The sequence below is a fragment of the Crocodylus porosus genome, unplaced genomic scaffold, assembly GCF_001723895.1.
Source record: "Crocodylus porosus isolate Cpor-Errol unplaced genomic scaffold, CroPor_comp1, whole genome shotgun sequence".
Classification (NCBI taxonomy): Eukaryota; Metazoa; Chordata; order Crocodylia; family Crocodylidae; genus Crocodylus; species Crocodylus porosus.
This window is the reverse complement of record NW_017728918.1, coordinates 33833298-33853026: the sequence shown is the minus strand read 5'-3', so window position 1 is coordinate 33853026 and position 19729 is coordinate 33833298. Positions and strand designations below refer to the sequence as shown.

Below are 19729 nucleotides of genomic sequence, written 5' to 3'. Positions count from 1 at the left end.
CTAAAATGTTAAAGGGCTGTCACAACTGACTTTTTCCTATAGTTCCATGGTTAGGACACTTAACTGGGGTGTGTGAGATCTGGATTCATGTCCTGAAGGGGACTGCTTTTGTATTTCTTTCTTATTACTAGTTAGTATCTATTATGTAGACAATCTGTGGAGCAGGAACTAGAATCTAGAACTAACATATGAACGTTAATTACCACTATTCAAAGTCAGAACCAAATGCATCCTCCCTTCCTCCCCCTTCAAATTAATCTATAATTAAGTCATGGAAAAAGAATGATTTCAAAAGGAGGGGTGAGACATCACTTTAGAATTGTTATTATCAGGTGATTAGAGTAAATTGCAGAAAGATGGTTAATATGAATCTGGATTTTCTGAGACATAGGAAGGCATGGACCATCCGTTTCTCAGGGCCTGGGCAAGGGCTCTGAGTACTAGGCCAGTGGTGTTCAACCTCCTGGCTTGTTGGTCTGGATGAGTGATGCAGAGCTGGTCTTCAGGATCAGCACACAGATACAATCCTGCAGGCCAGCCTAATTCTCTGTACCAGCCCACGTTGGATACAGCTATGTGCCAGTCCAACCCAATTGGCCAGATCCAGCTGCAGAGTGATCCCACACACAAGCCCAAGAGCTTCTGAAGTGACCCAGGCACTCTGGTCCCAGTTGCAGTTTTGTATGTATAGTGAATTTTTCTTATTTTTAGTTTTTCAAAAAATGAAATCCCTATAGTGGAGCAAATGTCTGTCTGTGCAAAAACTAAAATTTACCAGTGATGATCGTGTTAAGACACAGTTACTTTACCTACGCTGTCTCTAACACATAAAATGTGAATCAGCAATTGCTTTGAACTCTGATACAAATCTATTAATAATGATCTAAAAAGACAGTCTTGAAGGGCTACAAAAATTTCATTGATTCTAAAAGCAAATAAGGTATTGCTGCATGTCATCATAGATCACATCAAGAGATAGATGGAGTGTAAGGTGAATATTAGGCTTTCATAGGAACAGAGTGTGATAGAAAACTGCCAGAGATGTAATCATTTGCCCTAATTTTGGTCTCCATGTTTTATTCATTACTTAATGAACTATTGCAAAAAAAATTCAAATATTCAAGGGATTTTTAGTAGGGTTACTTCAGAACATATGCAACAGTTATTAACCAGGAAGTATGTACTGTGTTAGATTCTATAAGATGTTCTGCAGATTTCTTTTCTCTGAAGATGTGTCTTCAGCTTACTCTGAGATGCCAGTACAAGTGCCTGTGATTGGCTCTCAGGGTGAAATGTAATGGAACAGGATTTCTTTATAAATGCATGGAAATTTGGATTAGGAGGGATCTTCAAACTTTTGAAAATATCTGTTGGAGTAGTTGTTTTGCCAAAAAGTTAATGCAACATATATAACTAAAAAAAGTTAGCCTCCCCAATTTAATATACTACAGTCTTTGTAAAAATGCTGTAGCTGAATCACAAATTCTTGAGTTTAATTATTGATGTCTTTTATAGTAGGAAAAAAGAGCATTTCTGCATTGCAGATATCATTGAAAGAAATACTATAGTCTGTGTTATGCAAGAGATCAGATTAGATGATTGTAATTACTCTGACTTGATCTTATAATGTAATGTTTTGCTTTGGTAAAGTCAGTAAAACACAGAAGGAATACATTAATTTCAGTTCTCAGGGCTGTGATGGCATCCTCAAATTTGTTAGTACATAAATAGGCAGTAATCACTTAATGTAAAAATATCAAAATATCAAATCATGAGTTTAAAAGCTTTAAAAATATGTGAAACAACGGAACCTTATGACTTTTTGTTGACATGGAGATTTTTATCATTATAAATGGTACATATATTTTATGGCACCAATATTATCCTTCTTCTCTCGTGTCCTTGTCATAAACTAGATGGTTTTTTTTCCAGAGTTGTGCTCAAGCAATGGTTCTTTTCATTGCTGCAGTGAGGTTCTCCTTCATACAGGTCTCACCAAGGAGTTGGCAAATGAGCACGTGCTCCATGGTCTGTACTTTACCATACTCGCATGTATTTATGTAATTAGAGTAGCCCCATTTGATCATGTTTATTTTGGCTCTTCCAGTTTGCATGTGCAGGTGGTTCAGGCATCACCATGTTGACTAGTCTGTATCAGCCCCTCTGATAAAGTCTTTCTGGGGTTCCAGGTCCATCTCAAGGCATATGGTTGCATGTTATCTTTCCTTCCATAACCTCAGTCACACCCTGTAGCTGTTGTGTCCAAGGACACAACACTGGTCACAAACCTTTTTTTGTGTTTCAAGCCATTTAGTTATTTCTGTGTGACTGTAGAGCAGATGCCTTGGGTCTTCTATCTACTGTGATCTTTCTTTTTGGCTCTCTATTTTTCTTCTGATATCAGATGGTGTAATACCAGCCAGTAACTACAAGCTATCCATTGGTATTAGCTTTAGACATCCTGTTATTTTACAACCTCTGTTGTTTAGAACTTCCTAGTTTCTTGGCATGAACTGATCGTTCCCATACTGGACATGCTTACTGGACAATGGAGTAACACAAGGCAATAGCAGTGATTCATAGTGGGACTGGGTTTGCTCTCCATGTTGAGGTGGCCAGCTTTCATAGGATGTTGTTACAGGCACTAACTTGCCTTTTCATCTTCTCTACGTGTGCTTTGAAGGAAAGTGTTCAGTTCAGTGTAAACCCCAAGTACACAGATTTAGCTGGTTAGTCTGTGGAAGTCCATCCCAGGTGATGTTTAATTTCTGCTTGGCTTCTGTATGATGAAAGTGAAAGGCTGTGCCCAGTGTCTTTGTTGTGTTGGTGCAAAACTGGTTCTTATTGTAATAATCTGAGAGGATACACAGTGGACATGTCAGTCTGTTCTCAACAGTGGCAAAGTCCTTCTCTTGTGATATGTTGCATAGATCTTCAGCATATATGAAGCTTCTCATATTGCTCTGTATAGGTTGATCATTGATATACATATTAACAAGGATGAGTGCTAGCACACTGTCCTGTGGGAGGCCATTTCATTGTCATCTCCAGCAGCTCTTTCTTACACCATTCTACATAAAAACAACTATTCTCCAAAAGAGAATGAATGAACTGCACCAGGTGGTAGCTTTATGTCATATCATAGACTTTGGCAAGCAGGCTTTGTTGGATGACTGTGTCATATGCTGCTGATAAGTCTACAAAAAAGAACACCTGTTATCTTTTTTTTTATTGAATCCATCTTCTATATGCTGAGTGATATTTAGTATTTATCCAGTGCAGGACTTTTCTGGTCTGGATCTAATTTGTTCAGATATTAGAAGTTGTTTGAGATGAGGTAAGAGGTAACTGAAAATAAGGCATTTATAAAGATTGCACAAGAGTGACCCTGGCCTGAAGTTCTCTGGATCAGAGACATCTTTCTCTGGCTTTAATGTAGCTATTACACAGGTTTGTTGCCATAATTTTGGTATTCTAAGGGTTGATGAAAAATTGTTAAAAAGGTGTAATACCTATAACTTGGTTGTAGGACCAAAGTGCTTGATCTGCTCCATGCATATTTCAGGTCCAGCTACTTTGCCATTCTTCAAGTGACTTATTCTGACATTGAGTTCAGCAATTGTGTATGGCATGCTAAAATGATTTTCTTCCATATCAGTTTGCTATCTAATCCATATTTTAGGCTGTTTATTCAGAGTTTTGCCATTAAGCAGTAGCTGATGAGGAACCTGGTTGCTTGTGTTGTTGTGATATTGCTGTACTTTCTTCAGATCATTACTCAGGTTACAAATGGGTGACCATGCTTTCCTATTATTGTGGGTCTTATCTAAGTGTACATGGAGTATATGGTATAGTAGAAATAAAAACATGTTTAGCTACGATGGTGATAGGCATATTAGATATTCGAAGGCAGATAGTAGTTGTGCCCTTATTACTAATATCACACAATCATTAACTCCTGGTTTGAAAATAGATCTTTTGATCTTCAGGGTGTGTGGGATGGGGCAGGATTCTACCGCAGAGAATGCTAAAAACAGTTGCAGAAGAGGTCCTAATTCTACAATCCTTATTAGAGCAAATATGTCATTATTAAGGACCTACCATTTTTCCAATTTAGTGGATTTTGCAGATTTTGTGAATTCTGGGCCATGTGAGCAAAATCTGTGTGGGGAAAAAAAAAACTTAGTGCTGTGACAGCTCACCAGGAGGGGAATAGGGTGGGGTAGGGGGGGAACTGCCCGCTAGGACTGCCCACAAGATAGCTAGCTACCACCCCTGCCCCTCACTGTTAATTGGCTGTGAGAGCTGCCTGCCATATGGCCACGCCCCCTCTATGAATCGACAGTGCAGGGTGGAGCTCCATGACGGACACCCCTTGCAGCCAATTAGTGGTGAGGGGCAGGGCCACCCAGGCCCCTCACCCAATCAGAGACATTTTCCCTGCAAATTTGTGGGGCATTTTCCATGAATTAGGTAGGCTTCTAATCATTAGCGATTAGTAGGATGTTTGCAGCGGAAGCAGTGTCAAAGAACCAATCAATGAACGTTTTCTGTAGATACTCAGATGGTATTGGTTCACACAGTTTATGTTTCACAGAATTATGTACAGAAATGTTATATTGTGCAACTATTTCAATTGTAATTCTTAAGCCTTTTGTAAACTGACTTTCAAAAACAAACCTTCAATACAGGGTGCTAATACCATATTTACTCCAGTACAAGATGATTTTTTTTCCTCAGACTTGGGAAGAGAAAAGCCTCTTCTTAGAGTCAAGTATCAGCCTGGGGCAGACAACAACTCATTTCTGGCTTTGAGAGCAGACAGCAGGAAGGACCAGGGGGTGGGAGTGAGGGCACAGGGAACAAGGGGTGGAGGGGAGGTGGTAGAGAGAGTACAGGGTGGGAATAGGCACAGACAGAGGGGCAAAGGGGGAGGTGGCAGGGTCCAGGCACAGGTACAGAGTATGGGGAGGGATGGCAGGCAGCAGGGTGCAACTTAGCAGGGGCAGGAGGGTAAAGGGGAAGGTTTCAGGCATTAGGAGGGGCAAATGGTGATGGGGCAGGCACCAGGGGGTCAAGGAAAGGGGAGTCCAGCAGGGAGGAGAAGGGGTTGGGGGTCTGACCCCCCCCATCCCTACCACTGCTTTCCCATCAGAGCAGTGGGGAGACAAATTTAAGATTACCTCCTACTCATTAGATTGTATACATGGGCAATTGTAACACATATACTTTTCTACTTATAGAATCTAATTATTGGGGGATCACTTTAAATTCAAAATTGTTTTGAATTTCGATATCTATGGTATTATGTGTGTGCATTTATTATGTATGGCACAGTGGCACTACAATAAAAGTAAGGTGCATTTGTATGGTAGACAGAGCTTTCAAGCTCCTAAGGCTAGCTTTAAGTGATGGAGTGGGCTTCTCAGCTGGTAAGGTCCACAAATGTCATCACCTCGTGCTGTAAGAGGTGTTTGCCTTAACCTGGCCTTTTCTAATATAAAAATATAGTAACATGTATACTTAAAACAAATAAAGATCCTTTCCAAAACAAACCACTCCACTGTACATACTTCTTTCACCAGCAACATAATAGGCTGTAAAGTGGAAATGAATTACATTTATACCCATTTCAGGGCCCATTTACGGTACATCACCAGATAAGGGTGATAATAAGATATTTTGTACAAAAGGTATTGAATAGGATGGAACTTATTGTTTAGTCTCAGAAAAATGCTCTTGTACTTAACCTTTTTTGTGCTTTATTTCCACAGACTAAAACGGGTATTGCATTGTTATATGATGACGGATCTGAAAATGCCTATGACATCCGACTTAAGCTTACCAAAGAGGTACTAACAATTCAAAAACAAGATGTCATCTGTATTAGTGGAAGTGAGTGCAGTGCAAATGTAAGTGCTTCTGTATTTATGTGCTTCCCAACTCTGTATTATAGTTCACAGTAATCATAATATGAGGTTAACAGAATGTGAACTTTTTTGTCATAAAACTCATATATAAGGAATGAACCATATTCATTTACCTTACAATGTACAAAGATATATATATTCACACATAGGGGCTGATCTAGGGGGTGGGGAGGGGAAGGGGGGGGGTGGCAATGGTACAGTTGCACCCAGCTTGATTCCTGATCCACCTAAACTTTAAAAAGAGCTGCCTGGGAGAGGCAGTAGCATTTCTTTTCAGGCAGTGCTGAGGGAGTCGATTGACTTCAGGGCTTACTTTAATATATCTGGTTCCTGCTAATCTCAGGTGCTAATGACCCTTTCTCCTTTTTAATGATCTTTATGTATCATTAACTTATCCTTTCTTCTGCAATTTTGGTGTCTGTTAGCCATTCCTAGTAGTAGCTCTCTTCTGTTTCACAGCCCCGAAGATTGTTTTTAGTCCTAGGTAAAAACTAACTCAGGTGTGGTAACATTAACTCAGGTAAACTTTAGGGAATTTAGGGATATCCTGTAAGTTTGTAATACTCTATGAAGGATTAATAAAAAATACATACCTCAACTATATTTACATAGCTTTTTCATTTCTGCCAGTGTTAATATTTTTTAATCCTCTTTGTTCAACGCCATTCAAAAATAACCCAATACAAGTTTTTAGTATAAGTTAGAAATGTTAATTAATGGCTTGAGAATATTGTTTATAGAGGAAGTCAGTGGGACATGACCTGCTTTTTAAAATGTGAGAGAGTGTGCTATATTTTGTGATACGTTGAGAACCTCAGTGTCATTTTCTAGTTGGGAGATGGAAACAAATGCCTTAGGCAAAATTATCAGTTTGTGTAGACCTTCCATTTCACTGAGAGGCACAATATGTGAATCTCTGACTGAGGAATGCTGCATGATCTGTTGGTAGTAGCAATAAATTACATATAAGCTGTGGTCACAGTAAAATACAATATATGGTGTTTGTCTGCATAAACGTTTATGATGTGCCTGTCTCAATAACGTCTTATATGCAAATTATGAAAGGAAAGGGAACCCTTTCCCATTTCCTCATTTTTTTCTTGTCTTTCTGTCTTTCTGTTTGTCTGTCTTTTGATTGAATCAATTCCTGGGTGTTATGTTCTAGATAGGAATATGTTGAACCACTCTCTGAACTGATTATTTGGATGGTGTGTATACAAAAATATGTTTTGCTTTACTCTGTCAGTGCCTAGATTTGATTTCATTCTGAATTTTTTGATGGAATTCAATATCACATTCAGAGGGCCCTCTATTTACCATTTTTCTGCTTTGAGAGTACTGTGTGAGGTTCAGACAGAAAGATTATTTAAAGATCAAATTTAAAGATAAGAACAAGGACTTGAAACAGATTTGGGAAAGAAGAGTCACTGTGGAGGTAAAGTAGATGTTGTGTAGGTCAAAGTACTTTCATGACCAGACCTAGTAAAACAGCTGATAAGCCTGGAGGTGAGCAAGGCCCTTGTGTGCCCATCAGAGAGCTACTGCTATTTCTGGAAGCTGACATGTTGCAGTGCAGCTATGAAGGACTTGGAGCTATCAGAGGCAATTCAGATGGCAATTTGGTTTTGACTGGTAAAAGTATACTTGGGTTAAAGCTCAGAAAATCTTAGATAACATGTTTCTTTTTACCGCCAGCTGAGATAGCTGGGAAGATCAGTTGACAATGCTAAGTTGAAATTTCAGGTATTTGTATGGAAGGAATTCCCCAGAGATGTCCCACAACACACTTGCTGCTGCTTGGACAAAGAGTCTGTAATTTTGTAATCCGTGGCCCAGATTACTAGGCTTGTGTATTTGAATGAAGCTCTCTCTAAGGAAGTAGTTAGAGTTGAGTGTGTTCCTTTATTTCCTTGGTGGGTTAGATTATTACTGTTCAATGTTTTCTTTACATTGCTTTAATTGGATTTAATATTTTCAATGTATTTAACAGCTGTATATTTCAGTGGCCTAGGGTCCTAGATATATTTTTGAAATAGACAAACTTTATAAGTGAAAAATGTTGTGAACATGCTATTCTATGATAGTTGGTTGCCTATTCCAACATTATTTTCCTGATGTTCAGCAGATGATCAGGCACAGAAATCTAAATTGTAATACTCAGATCAATTGCATTTCAATGGTCATTGCAAGGTTTTCTGAGAATTCTTTCAAAAGGGACCCATCTTCTATCTGTACAGGTTTCCTTTGCCAGTCCATACAGTATCAAAGTATGCTATGACCTTAAATTAAATAGATTATTTAATGTGGGTTCTTTACATTAAAATTTGACATCCCTGTAGAAAATCAATGAACTCTGTTGAGAAAAAAATGATTAAAATCATTGTTTCTTAAATTGGGATAGTATAGGCAGTATCTGAAAAGCAAATATTATTGCCTAAACTCTTTCTGCTTCTAGAACTCGGGAGAAACTATAGGATTCTCAACATTAAAAAGATGACAGATTTAAGTATGAAGAGGAATGAAAATTTTCATTGAGTATAAACTATTAGTAAAATAGATATAGACAGTTAACCTGAAATTAGGCTGAAAAAGTAAGATGGCATTCTGGCAACTTGTGTGAAAATTATGATGTTTTCTACATGCTGCTATCTAAGAAAAGATGAATGTTAGATGCAACAGAATGGCAAAGAATTGGACCTGTCTCTTCCTGTAGCATTCATACATGCATATACAATTACACACACACACACACACACACACACACACAGATATTTATATACATGGGCACTTTAAAAATGATTTTATAACCAGCCTATTCAACTTATTGTCTTAAAGTTTTTATCTTTGTCAACTTTTGTCCCGAACATTAATTTGTATGCTGTTACTCATAATTAATGTGTACTTTTATATCTAGGTACTCCTACACCCCTTTCACCACAGTGTATCCCCAGTTCAGAAAAATATTGATTGCTTGCTTTTTTTTCTGTTGTCCCTTCTAAGCATGAAGAGTTAAATTCCCGATATATGGGTTTTGAATTTGTTGTTTACATTTGGATGAGCATGTGAAAAAATAGTGTAAGAAATTACTCAACTTTCCCAGTGATCTAAAAGATAACAGCAGCCAGCAGAAAGTGTTTTTAAAATCACTGCTCAAGTTGAGCTTTACTTCTTACTCAGTTGCCAAGGATGGTGTCAACAGAGGAGTAGAGTGTCTGTTCATTGATCAAAGAAGTGGTGCTCAACCCCTGACCCTCAAGACAGACACGACCTGCAGAGTTGTGTTATCCATCTCCTGGGTCAGGAATTTTGATGAGGGAGTAGTAGCAGCATTAATTGCTTCTCCCCTGCTGGCAAACTTCCAGATCTGTGGGAAACCCCGCAGGCTGGACAATGTGACCCCATACACCAGATTGTGCCAGTGTGCAGGATTGGGCCAGCGCACTAGATCACACCAATAGACTGATCCTACTTGTGGGTCCCACTGGTGCTCTGCACCATTCATTTGGCCTGTGGGAGCCTATAGATTGAGTATCACTACTCCAGAGCAGGGGACAGCAAACTTTTCAAGTCATGGGGTAGAACAACCCAGCTTCAGTCTGGCCAGGAGGCTTCAGCAGCTTGATGAGCCTGCTGGGATGTGAACTTAACTTCCAGCTGGAGGGGAGCTGCACTGGGGCCAGGCAGCTGGAGCCATGTCCATGCTGCCACCACCATTGAACCAGTCAACAGGCTGTAGGTTGTTGACCCCTGCTCTGGAGGGAACACATGCATACGAGAGACTAGAATGTATCCCCAGAAAGGTCTAGACAGAGACCAAGATAGCTATTGGCTCAGTCTCAGACTTTTCTGACATCTTTGATGCAAGTATTTTTGTTCAAAAAAAAGAAGAAAGAAAGAAAAGTAAAAATATCAAAAGAACAAGTAATTAAATGTTCCTCTGTGGCTATGCAAAAAGCAACACCTAGTTAAGGGGAAGTTCTGCCTTCTGATACTCAGACATCCAAAAATAAGGGGAAAAGCTACATCATTTAACCCTCTGTTGTTTATTTTTCCCTATGTCTGAGGAGTTGATTTAGACATCCAAGAAACAGAAATCAAATAATACTACAGGGCATGTTTTTACATATCTTAGCCTATTGACTGCTGTCAATTTTTGAAAACGCTTCACCAAAGTTTGGACCACCAAAAAATAACATTTATTGCTTATAAATAGCATTGTTATTTCATCTTTAAACAGTTGTATGAGAGGTAGGAAATGTAACTGAGCTTCCCTCCAGCTCAAGCTCAGTCAGTGGGGAGGTCTGAAAAGTGCCGGTGGAGTGGTGGGGCAGAAGCAGGAGGCAGGGGTTTGCTGCAGCTTGGGCAGATAGCAACAAAATGAGGGACCATCACACAGCAATAGTAAATCTCTATCTCCAGTTCTGGGTCCTGTGCTACTGCCACTGCACTGTCCTCCCCACTGCAGGAGCCATAACAGCCACAAAGAAGAAGTGGAAGAGGGGCGGGGAGATAAAGGAAGGGAGGGCAAAGTGCCTCCGCTGGTCTATTCTGCCTCTTCCTGCCCTTTAGGGAGTACCAAGTGTTCATTATCCTGATCACCCACCCATCCTTACGGTACTGGGACCATGAAAGTTTGTCAAGGTTATAAAGTACAATAATATAATGTAGATAGGTGCTGACGTTTGAGGATCAAATTTCCGAAAAGTACAACAGAAAGACCAAGCCATTTGATATTCCAGTATAAAGAGGTCACTCATGGATTTCACTTTGTATCATTGTGTTTCATCTTCAAACTCTCCAGAGCTAATACAACCCAGTAACCCATATGTTTTTTATTGTATGCCAGTGCATAACAGTTATGCATATTAACTGTAAAACATGTTACAGGATGTTTTCTCCATTTATAGAAAACACATTTTATCCTGTACATCTCTTGTGAATTGTCAGCAGGGTTTGAACTCTAGACATTTTAGATAGCCCATGAATCTCTCTGCCATTTGAATTCTGTAAACTACCTGCTTGACACAATTAATAGAGGGTTTTTTCTCTCCACTTGTTGCTTTCCCACACTATTTTTCTTGTAATAGCAGAATTCGGTGTCAGCGTTCCTGGGTTCTTTTCCTGGCACTGAGAAAGAACTATGTCAAATAAGCTAGTTCCGTGATTATAGGTAGGCTATTCAATGCCACAGTTTTGGCCATTAATTCAAACTTGTGCATAAGATTTGGGTGCCCCACATCAAGAATCAAGAACTGATCTAGTTCCTAGCTTTTTCTGAAATTACTATGTGTTCTCTTTCATTTACCTTAATTAGAAATGGCAGGGTGATATTTTACTGGCTTTCTAAGGATGGATATGAGCTTTTGCTCAATAAGGGCTGTAAGACCTGTACAAATATAACTTCAGTGAGAAATGTGAATAACTTTATTCATGGTTTCCTGATTCCCAGCTGAGCAGGCTTCCCTCTACAGCAATTATCACAATATGTAACTGTGCTCTGCATCAATACCCCCTTCTACCAACCAGAGCTTTCCAATTTTATGGAAGTCACATAGTGAAAGAATAGAGATCACATGGTTCATCTGCCCATGCAGTTTAAACTCACAGTGATAACTACAACAGATAATGAAAAAGTAGCATTTGTCTATATTTAATGGTAAAGTTGGTATTCAATGGTAAAAATATTTTGTCCTTGGGGGGAGTATTTTCTTTTGCTGTTTAGTTAATTTGTCCATTCATCTATGTATTCCTATTTCTTCTCCTGCATAGATATTATAGAGTCTGGTTCAATTCTCCCTTCTTTTATGTGTTTCCTTTCTCTTTGTGTCATCCTCTGTGCTCTTCTGAATATTTCCCTAGCTGGTGGCTGTAGTTGAAAAAACAGTTTTAAACTTTATCTTGCTTCCTCTTCTTCCTGCTACATAGCTTGTAGTAGATCAAGATAAGGTCCTTTCAGTTCCTTTTTAGTGCTTTCAGGCTTCTCAAGTCCTTGGCTCAAATTGCTCAGTGTCTGCTATACTCTTAGGGCCCTGCTCACAACTGGATTTTTCAGGGCCATACTTTCCTTCTGTTTGCTTCCTCTTGGCTTTCTAGTTCTAGAAATAAATAGATAAAACATTCATGATGTGTCCCCCCAGGTACGTGTGTAAGAAAATATGTATAATAATAATATGTAGTTCCAGATAACTCATAGTCAGATCAGGTTTACCTGCTATTATAGTTTACAGTAGATGGTACTGTCTACAATTGTTACGGCCTAGTGCTGCAGTTAAATAACCTGGCAACTTCTAGGGTGCCAATGTCTTTGGGCGAAAGAGCACTGGGGGGCATAGGGGGGTACTAATTATAAGTCCAACTCATATGGCAAAGAGAAGAATGCTAAGGGTTGCCTCTGCTGGTGGGAGATATTATTCTATCTCATTGATCCAGTATAATCTGTCTAAAGCTGGGCAGCCCCCAGCCAGTAAGGTGCTGATCCTCCATGGTCTGTTTGCTCTAATCTGTGCTGAAAGCCAAGAGAAAACTCAGAGCACATTGCATTACTGAATCAGACAAAAAGAAAGAGAGAAAATCAATACTCTGTAGTTCAACATAGAATATTAGGACTGATGATCGTGTGAATATTTCTGGTGCTCATAAGATAGCTGTAATAGATACGGAATTAAACAGGCTGAACATTAACATCACAGCATTGCAAGAAACATGCCTGTCCTTGGATGACTCCTTAAGAGAACAATACATTCTTTTGTCAAGGGAAAGTTCCTGGATATGCATGAGAATGTGGCTGTTAAAAAATCTTCCCCAAATGACTGTGCACTTGCAGGAATTGATTACCTTTATCAAGGCCAAAAAACCTGCTATGTTAAATAACAAGAAGAATGCCCCAGATGGAACTTTGAAGGAAATGAGGAAAGCAAGGAGTGCTGTCTAATGAATCTCAATTGTAAAATTATTTAACCTTTAATGCTTTAAAGTTAAGACTAAAGTGCAGAAAGCTTTGATTTGTGCAAACTGGTATTTGCTGATGATACTGCCCTAATAGCCCACACAGAGAGCAATTTTTTTCAAAGCCTCATCAATTCATTCATGGCTGTCAAGAGTTTGGTCTTATGATCAGCATCAGGATGACCAGTGTCATGGGTTATAACACTTATTCACCACCAGTGATCACAACAGGTGAAAATGTATTGGATGTTGTGAGTAATGTATGTACTTTAGCTCCATTGTTACCCATAAGTTGTCACATGAGGCTGAACTAAATAACCATAATGGCAAAACATCAGGCATCATGAGAATGTTGAGAAAATGAGCATGGAATAACAACAAACTAACTTAAAACCAAGATCAGCGTCTATAACATCATCAACACCAGTGTTCCCTTTAAGCTGTGTGGTGTGCGTGGCTGTGCAGGAATGCAGCTTAGACGGCACACTGATCAACACGCTTTAGAATGGCAGTGAATCCTGAACCTCATACTTAACTCAAGAAAAGCACCTCAACAGCCTCTACATATCTTGCCTTTGCTGCATTCTAGGAATTTCCTGGTGGGACAGAGTTGCTAATGCTGAGATCTTGGAATGTGCCAACATTCAAAGCATCCATTCACTTGTTAGCCAACGCTGACTTTGATGGCTTGGTCATATGTAGACAATGGATGATGGCCATATTCCTAAGGATCTCTTTTATGGAGAACTCTTTTATAGAAAGACCATGTGGACATCCTTATTTCTTGTTTAAAGATGCTTGCAAGAGAGATATGAAGGTGATGGACATCAAGCCAAACAATTTTGAGAAGATTTCTGAGGATCAAAATGATTGGAAACAGTCAATTAAATTTAGAATGAAGGCTTTTGAAGAAAAAGCCCAACATGCAGAGAAAAGAAGAAACATTAGGAAGAACCCATACCATATACATAATTGTTTGACATTAACTTCAAATGAGATAAGTGAAGAATAGACTGTCATTCAATAATTGGGCCCTACAGTCACACTCACAGATGTTCAGTGAGCTGATGCCTCACTCAGTGCAATTCTATCGTCTTGCGAGACAGATACCTATCTACTACAGATAACTGATATGCATCTCAGCATACACTCTCCCCAGAAGCAAAAAACAATATATAAAGACATGGTCCCTGCCATGTTAGCTTACATAGTGATATATAAATGAGATAGGCAGGGAAAAAGGCACACATCATATATGTCTATAATCATATCAAACATATTATTCCATGAAGAAAAGTGTCAACAATATGAAAAATCTCTAACTGCCCACTCATCCTAGCTACTATTAATCAGCCCATTTCTCAGAGGAGTTTCTGAAGAGGTGGGTCTGGAAGAAGGTAAAGAAATCTCATAGGTGATTTTAAGGGTAGTGACATTTAACATTTTTCCAGACCTGTTTGATTATTCATTTTAAAATATGTATGTTTCTTTAATCTATATATTGGTTTGAATAGATGACACATTCAGGAAGTAAGTAATATCAGCTTCATTAATGCCTCATTATTAATGTACAGCAAAAAGGAATTTAGTATCCAAATGATTTTTTCCCTCCTCACTGCTGTGTATTTCTGATGTGATGATGATAGGGTAATGATGGACAGGCAAGTATAGTTAAAAATGTTGTTAAGGAAAGCAAAACTCATTGGATGTTCTCTGACAGAGACCAGGCAGTGCTAAGAATTAGCACTCTAATTGGCTACTGACACTATCTGCTAAGCTGCATTCAGATAATTCAGATTAGTGAATATGACCATCTTAAATACATTTCCAGATATAAACTTTTCTGTCAAATCTACTGTTTGCTCATATTCAGCGTATGGCCCACTGTGGCTCTCTCCTCTTCCCCCACCCTGCTACTCCCCCCGACCTCTAGTCCTTTTCTTCATTACTGCAACTTATCCAGTCATTCCACAGTCTATGTGTATTCCATCCCAAGTGTAGACTTTTGAATGTGTCCTAATTTAATTCCATCTGATTCTGAACCATTTATACAGTTCTGTCCAGAAACCGAACGCACCAACTGTTGATGCTTCCTCAGCTTGACAAATGGTATTTATTCCCAAAGCTTACAAAGAAGTTTTGCAACTATTTGAGTTGGTTTAATAAAAGATATCAGGTTTACTCAAGGAACTTTGTCCAGTTTATCAAGCACATTCTGAATCCAGAGTGTTTGCAACTCCATCCAACTTGATGTCATCTGCAAACTTGCTAAGTGTGTATTTAATCTCATCCTCCAAATATATTAAAGAAGATATTAATGCTGGACCCAACAGATCACTGGGGAACCCCATCTGATACCTCCTTTCAACTAAACATTAAACCACTGATGACTACTTGTTGAGCACAATGATGCAACCAGTTATGTATTATCCACTTTCCAGTATTTCTATCTCATCTGTCTTTCCTTAGTTTACCAATGAAAATGTTATGGGAAATGGTGTCAGAAGCCTTGTAAAGTCAAAGAATACCAATCCACTGCTTTCTGCTAACCATAGAGCTTGTCACTTTGTTATGGAAAGATATCAAGTGTGCTCATGCATGACTTGCGCTTGAAAATGCAGACTTCTCTGTCAAAAAATCACTGCTTTGTGAGGGTGGAGCCATAGAACAATTAAGTTATTGATCCTATGATGTAATTTTGATGGCTCTTAGCAGCTGTCTAGAATGCACTGCTTTATGCCCTAGGACATAGCCAGGCTTGCACAGTCAGTGTTCAATATTTCTATACCCTGAGTTCATAGTTGTACTCAGACTGTACACCTCATTTTGTCATTGTGGGGATATGATTACACTGAGACAATGGAATTCTGGCAGATGACAATGGAAAAGTTAGGGCAAGTGTTGGCAGCTAAGAAAAGGGTAAGGAATGCATTTAATCATCATAAGTTTAGACATCTAGGAAGGCATTTCAGGTAGACAGAAATGTAGCTTTACTCAGGAGGAGAAGAGGTCAGAGTTGTAAGAGTGACCTAGGAATCGTTACCACACAAGAACTAGCTGAAGCTATGATAATAGATGTGATTACCCAGTGATAAGTAAAATGGATTATGTAGAAGAGAAAAGAACATACCTATGAGAGATGCCAAAAGGGTAGAGAACTTGCTACAAAAATTCAGCAATATTCTAATCTACAGGAATGGTTGCCACACTTCACAGTGTTCTACTAGCTGTGGGTTTTTTTTACTTTTTCTTGAAAGTGTATTTTCAGTATATAGCTAAAATACAAAACTAAAGCAATTCTGATGTTATTAATCATTAATGTGAATAAAATAATCCTTTCACTTTTGTCTTCAAAAAGGATATGATTTCCTTTCTTGCTCTCTGTAGGGACTTTTTAATGAAGGTTATCTGCAAAACCACAACAGTGCTTTTGATGATGAAGAAGGTCCCTTCTAGACTTATATAGCTGTCTGAACCCATGAAATTTCAGGACATAGTCATGCCAAGTTTCTTAAGCAAGGCATAATTTATTGGTTTGAAACAAGGTTAAATTGCATATTTACAGTGGTGGTAAGTTGTTTATTCCTTTTTTGTTCCATGTTGCCAGACAAAATAGAACCTGCCTTGGCAGTACATACTAGGCAGTACTATAACATCATTCATAGGATCATTGATAAATAAGTCTGGAAAGTGTCTGAACTTGCCCAACCCCCTGATAAAGGATACTCCACAACCCCTTTAGGTAATCTGTTCCAGTGTTTTACCATCCTCATAATTATAAAGTGCTTCCTAATATCCCGTCTGAATATGCCGTGTTGCAGTTTAAGACTTACTACTGATTTTGTCCCTGTAGCTACAGAAAACAATCTATTTCCCCTGCCCCCATCATTCTTGACTGGCGATTCGCTAGTTGACTTACTCGGCTTACAGTCTATTGTAACTACCAGTTTCTTTTCTATAATCCTACAGTCGAGGCAGTCATACCCCCCCTCATTTGTATTTTACATTTGCTTTGTATCATCCTGTGTGCAGGATTTACTGAAGAACAATCTGTGAATCTTCATTCTGTTCTACAAAGTGTAAGCAGCTTGTATCTTCTACAAGTCTGTGCATTATATCTGATCCTTCATGTCATTGCTGAAGTTACTGAACAATACTGGACTCATGAATGGACAGGGGTGGCATCTGGCTTCAGGGCCCAATCCCCACCTATGAGGGACAGGAGTGGCCAATTTCAAACCCCTAGGGCCAAATCCTGGCTCATGGGGATGGTACCAGAACCCAGAGTCTGATTCTGGCACATGGGGCAGGAAGGGGGAAGTGCTGGGCACCAAGGCCAAATCCTGGTGCACAGAGCTTGTTCTGACCCAAGGACTGGGCCTGCACTGCTCATCTGGACCATGGAGCAACACTTGAGTACCACTTATCTAGGCTGTATTTCCCTACTTTACTAATTCATATGTCATGGGGAACATGGTTGAAAAGCTGTTAAAGTTGAAGTGTGTCATATCGGCTGATCTCTACTATCTACAAAGCCTATCACTTTTTCACAGCAAGAAATCAGGATGGTCATAAATCCATGTTGGCTATTCCTTATCATATTGCTGTTCTCTAGATGTTTATAGATTCCCCAATGGCATGATCCATAATCTCTCTAGGTATCAAAATTAGACTACTTAATCTGAAGTCCAGACTTTTCTCTTGGAAATTCAACTGCTCTTCAATATTAAGAAACAAACAAACAAAAAAACCCCCTTCACTGACCTTGCTAAACTGCTGTTTACTAATAGTGTAGCAACACTATTTGGACCTCTCCAAGAACAAATTTGGAGAAAATATTTACATTTTGTTTTAAAATATTTTACACCTAAGCCAAAACAGCACAATTTAAAAAAAAATCAAGCACCAAAAATCTTCCTGATTTTTGCTTAATTCCACTTAGGAGTTTACTAAAAGGTCCTTGAACTGAAATCACACTTCAAATTAAAGATCCAGCACTGTAATACTGTGGTGAAGTTATCCCTGGCCTCAGAATAATTTGAAGTAAAGTCTTTTGCAAACCTGTAGATGACAACAACTATATGGAATTGTCTTATATTTCAACAGCTAAATCTGCCCTTTCTTGTTGTTGCTGATATTCTTGTCTATGATACATATTTTTGCTATCTAAAACAGGAGATGCTGTAAAAGCAGGAGCGCTGTGTGTGTGTCTTTGGATGAAAAGGTACAACTGAGTTCCTTATACCTACACAAAAATCCCTTAGAGTAGAATGTTTCATATTGTTTTAACCAAGTCCTGGATTTAATTAGAAGCAGTTTGCCTGTCTAACCCCCCCTAAAATTTTATTAAGGGTTGTTATTCATAGAATCATAGAAGAGTAGAGAAGGAATGACCCTAGATACATCATCTATTCCACCCCCCTGCCTGAGGCAACATCATCCCAAACAAAACCATCCTATAAAAATCCATAATCTAACCTTTTAGTAAAACTACCATCTATCCTGATACACACAAGACATAACACTCTAACCTGCCTCAGGTCAAGTAGAGGTACCATAACAGCAAACATCCTGTATTAAATAGTTGTTAGTATACACTCAAGAGATCCTAGATAGAGGGCCATGCCCCTGCGACACAGAAAGTGAAAAACACAAAATTACAGTAGACACATAAGGCTAATAAAAAAGATATCATTTTGGAACCAAGAATTGTAGTTTTTTTGTGTATGTCTTCTTGTCTCAGACCAACACGGCTACCAAGTACACCCCAGTAGACACATAAAGCATTCTGAGATGCTCCATAATGGGAGGTTTGAATAAATATGAAGATATTACTAAGGGATATGATTTTTAAGAGAAAATAGTTGAAAATCAAGAATACTGTTAATTTCAGTTTGGCTTTTGTCTTTTTTCTTGTCAGAAGAGCAATTATCAGCACTTTCTAAAGAGCTTTCTAAGTTCATAGTGAAATGAAATTGCCATCATGGAGTGAACTCTGCAGTTCTTTATGCAAAAGGCCAGTACAGTCATGTCTGCTTCACCTTAGCTTCAAACTTAATGCAGCAAGGTGCATGTCTCAGCAGCTACACCCCAGCTATAGGTGGTGACAAAGAAATTACATGCCTACCTAGGAGTAGTGGGCCACCTGATGAGGATCATTAGCTGTCCCAGAAGAAGTTAAAAGCTCTCAAGAAAGGTTGCTGTGAGAGAGGGAAGTTTGTGAGGCTAGAGGTGGCAGCATCAAGACCCAGGGCTCTCTCTCAGGGTCTGGGAAGAGACTTGGTTAACTCTTTATCGTTTTGTACTTGGTGTTTGCTTTATGGTTTGGGTTGTGTCCTGTGGGGCAGGTTTGCCTCAGCGAAAATATAGACTCTGTGGTGCAAATTGACAACCCACTACATGCATGTGAAGGAGTGAGACAGAACTTCAGCATGGAGGGTCAGCAGGGCTGCAGCTGCATCCCAGAAAGGAAGGAAAATACCCACCCAATTTCCAGAGGAGCATCTCACTGAGGATTGGTGGAGGCAGGCCGGTCAAAGGTATTTCTGGCCCCAGAGAGGGGCAGAGAGGGGTCAGTTCCCTGCAGGCCGAGGGGAGAGAGGAGCAGCTGAGCATCTCAGCAGGCAGGAACTGTAGAGCGGGCCTGAGGAAGGCTGCTGTGGGAGTGAGCCTGAGGCAGGCAAAGGCCTGTGAACAAGCAGCTAGTGGGAATCTCTGGAGCAGAGCCACAGCTGAGGATTCGGAGCAAGGGAGCCCACGAGGCCAGAGAGACTCTCCAGACTGGAGTTTTTCCGACAGAGGATCTGGAGGACGGCTGAAAGAGAAAGATCTACAGTCACAGGTAGAGCCTTCCT

At 39.4% G+C, this 19729-nt stretch overlaps 1 protein-coding gene across 1 annotated transcript in view; it reads left to right on the top strand.

The window, feature by feature from the left end:
- The first annotated feature begins 5411 nt into the window (after positions 1-5411).
- The window catches only part of SNTG2 (syntrophin gamma 2), a 294588-nt gene continuing 280270 nt past the window's right edge, over positions 5412-19729 (top strand). The window contains exons 1-2 of the mRNA XM_019538149.1: positions 5412-5432; positions 5724-5912. Coding sequence (XP_019393694.1) covers positions 5412-5432; positions 5724-5912 — 210 coding nt within the window. The remainder of the gene's footprint in view (positions 5433-5723; positions 5913-19729) is intronic.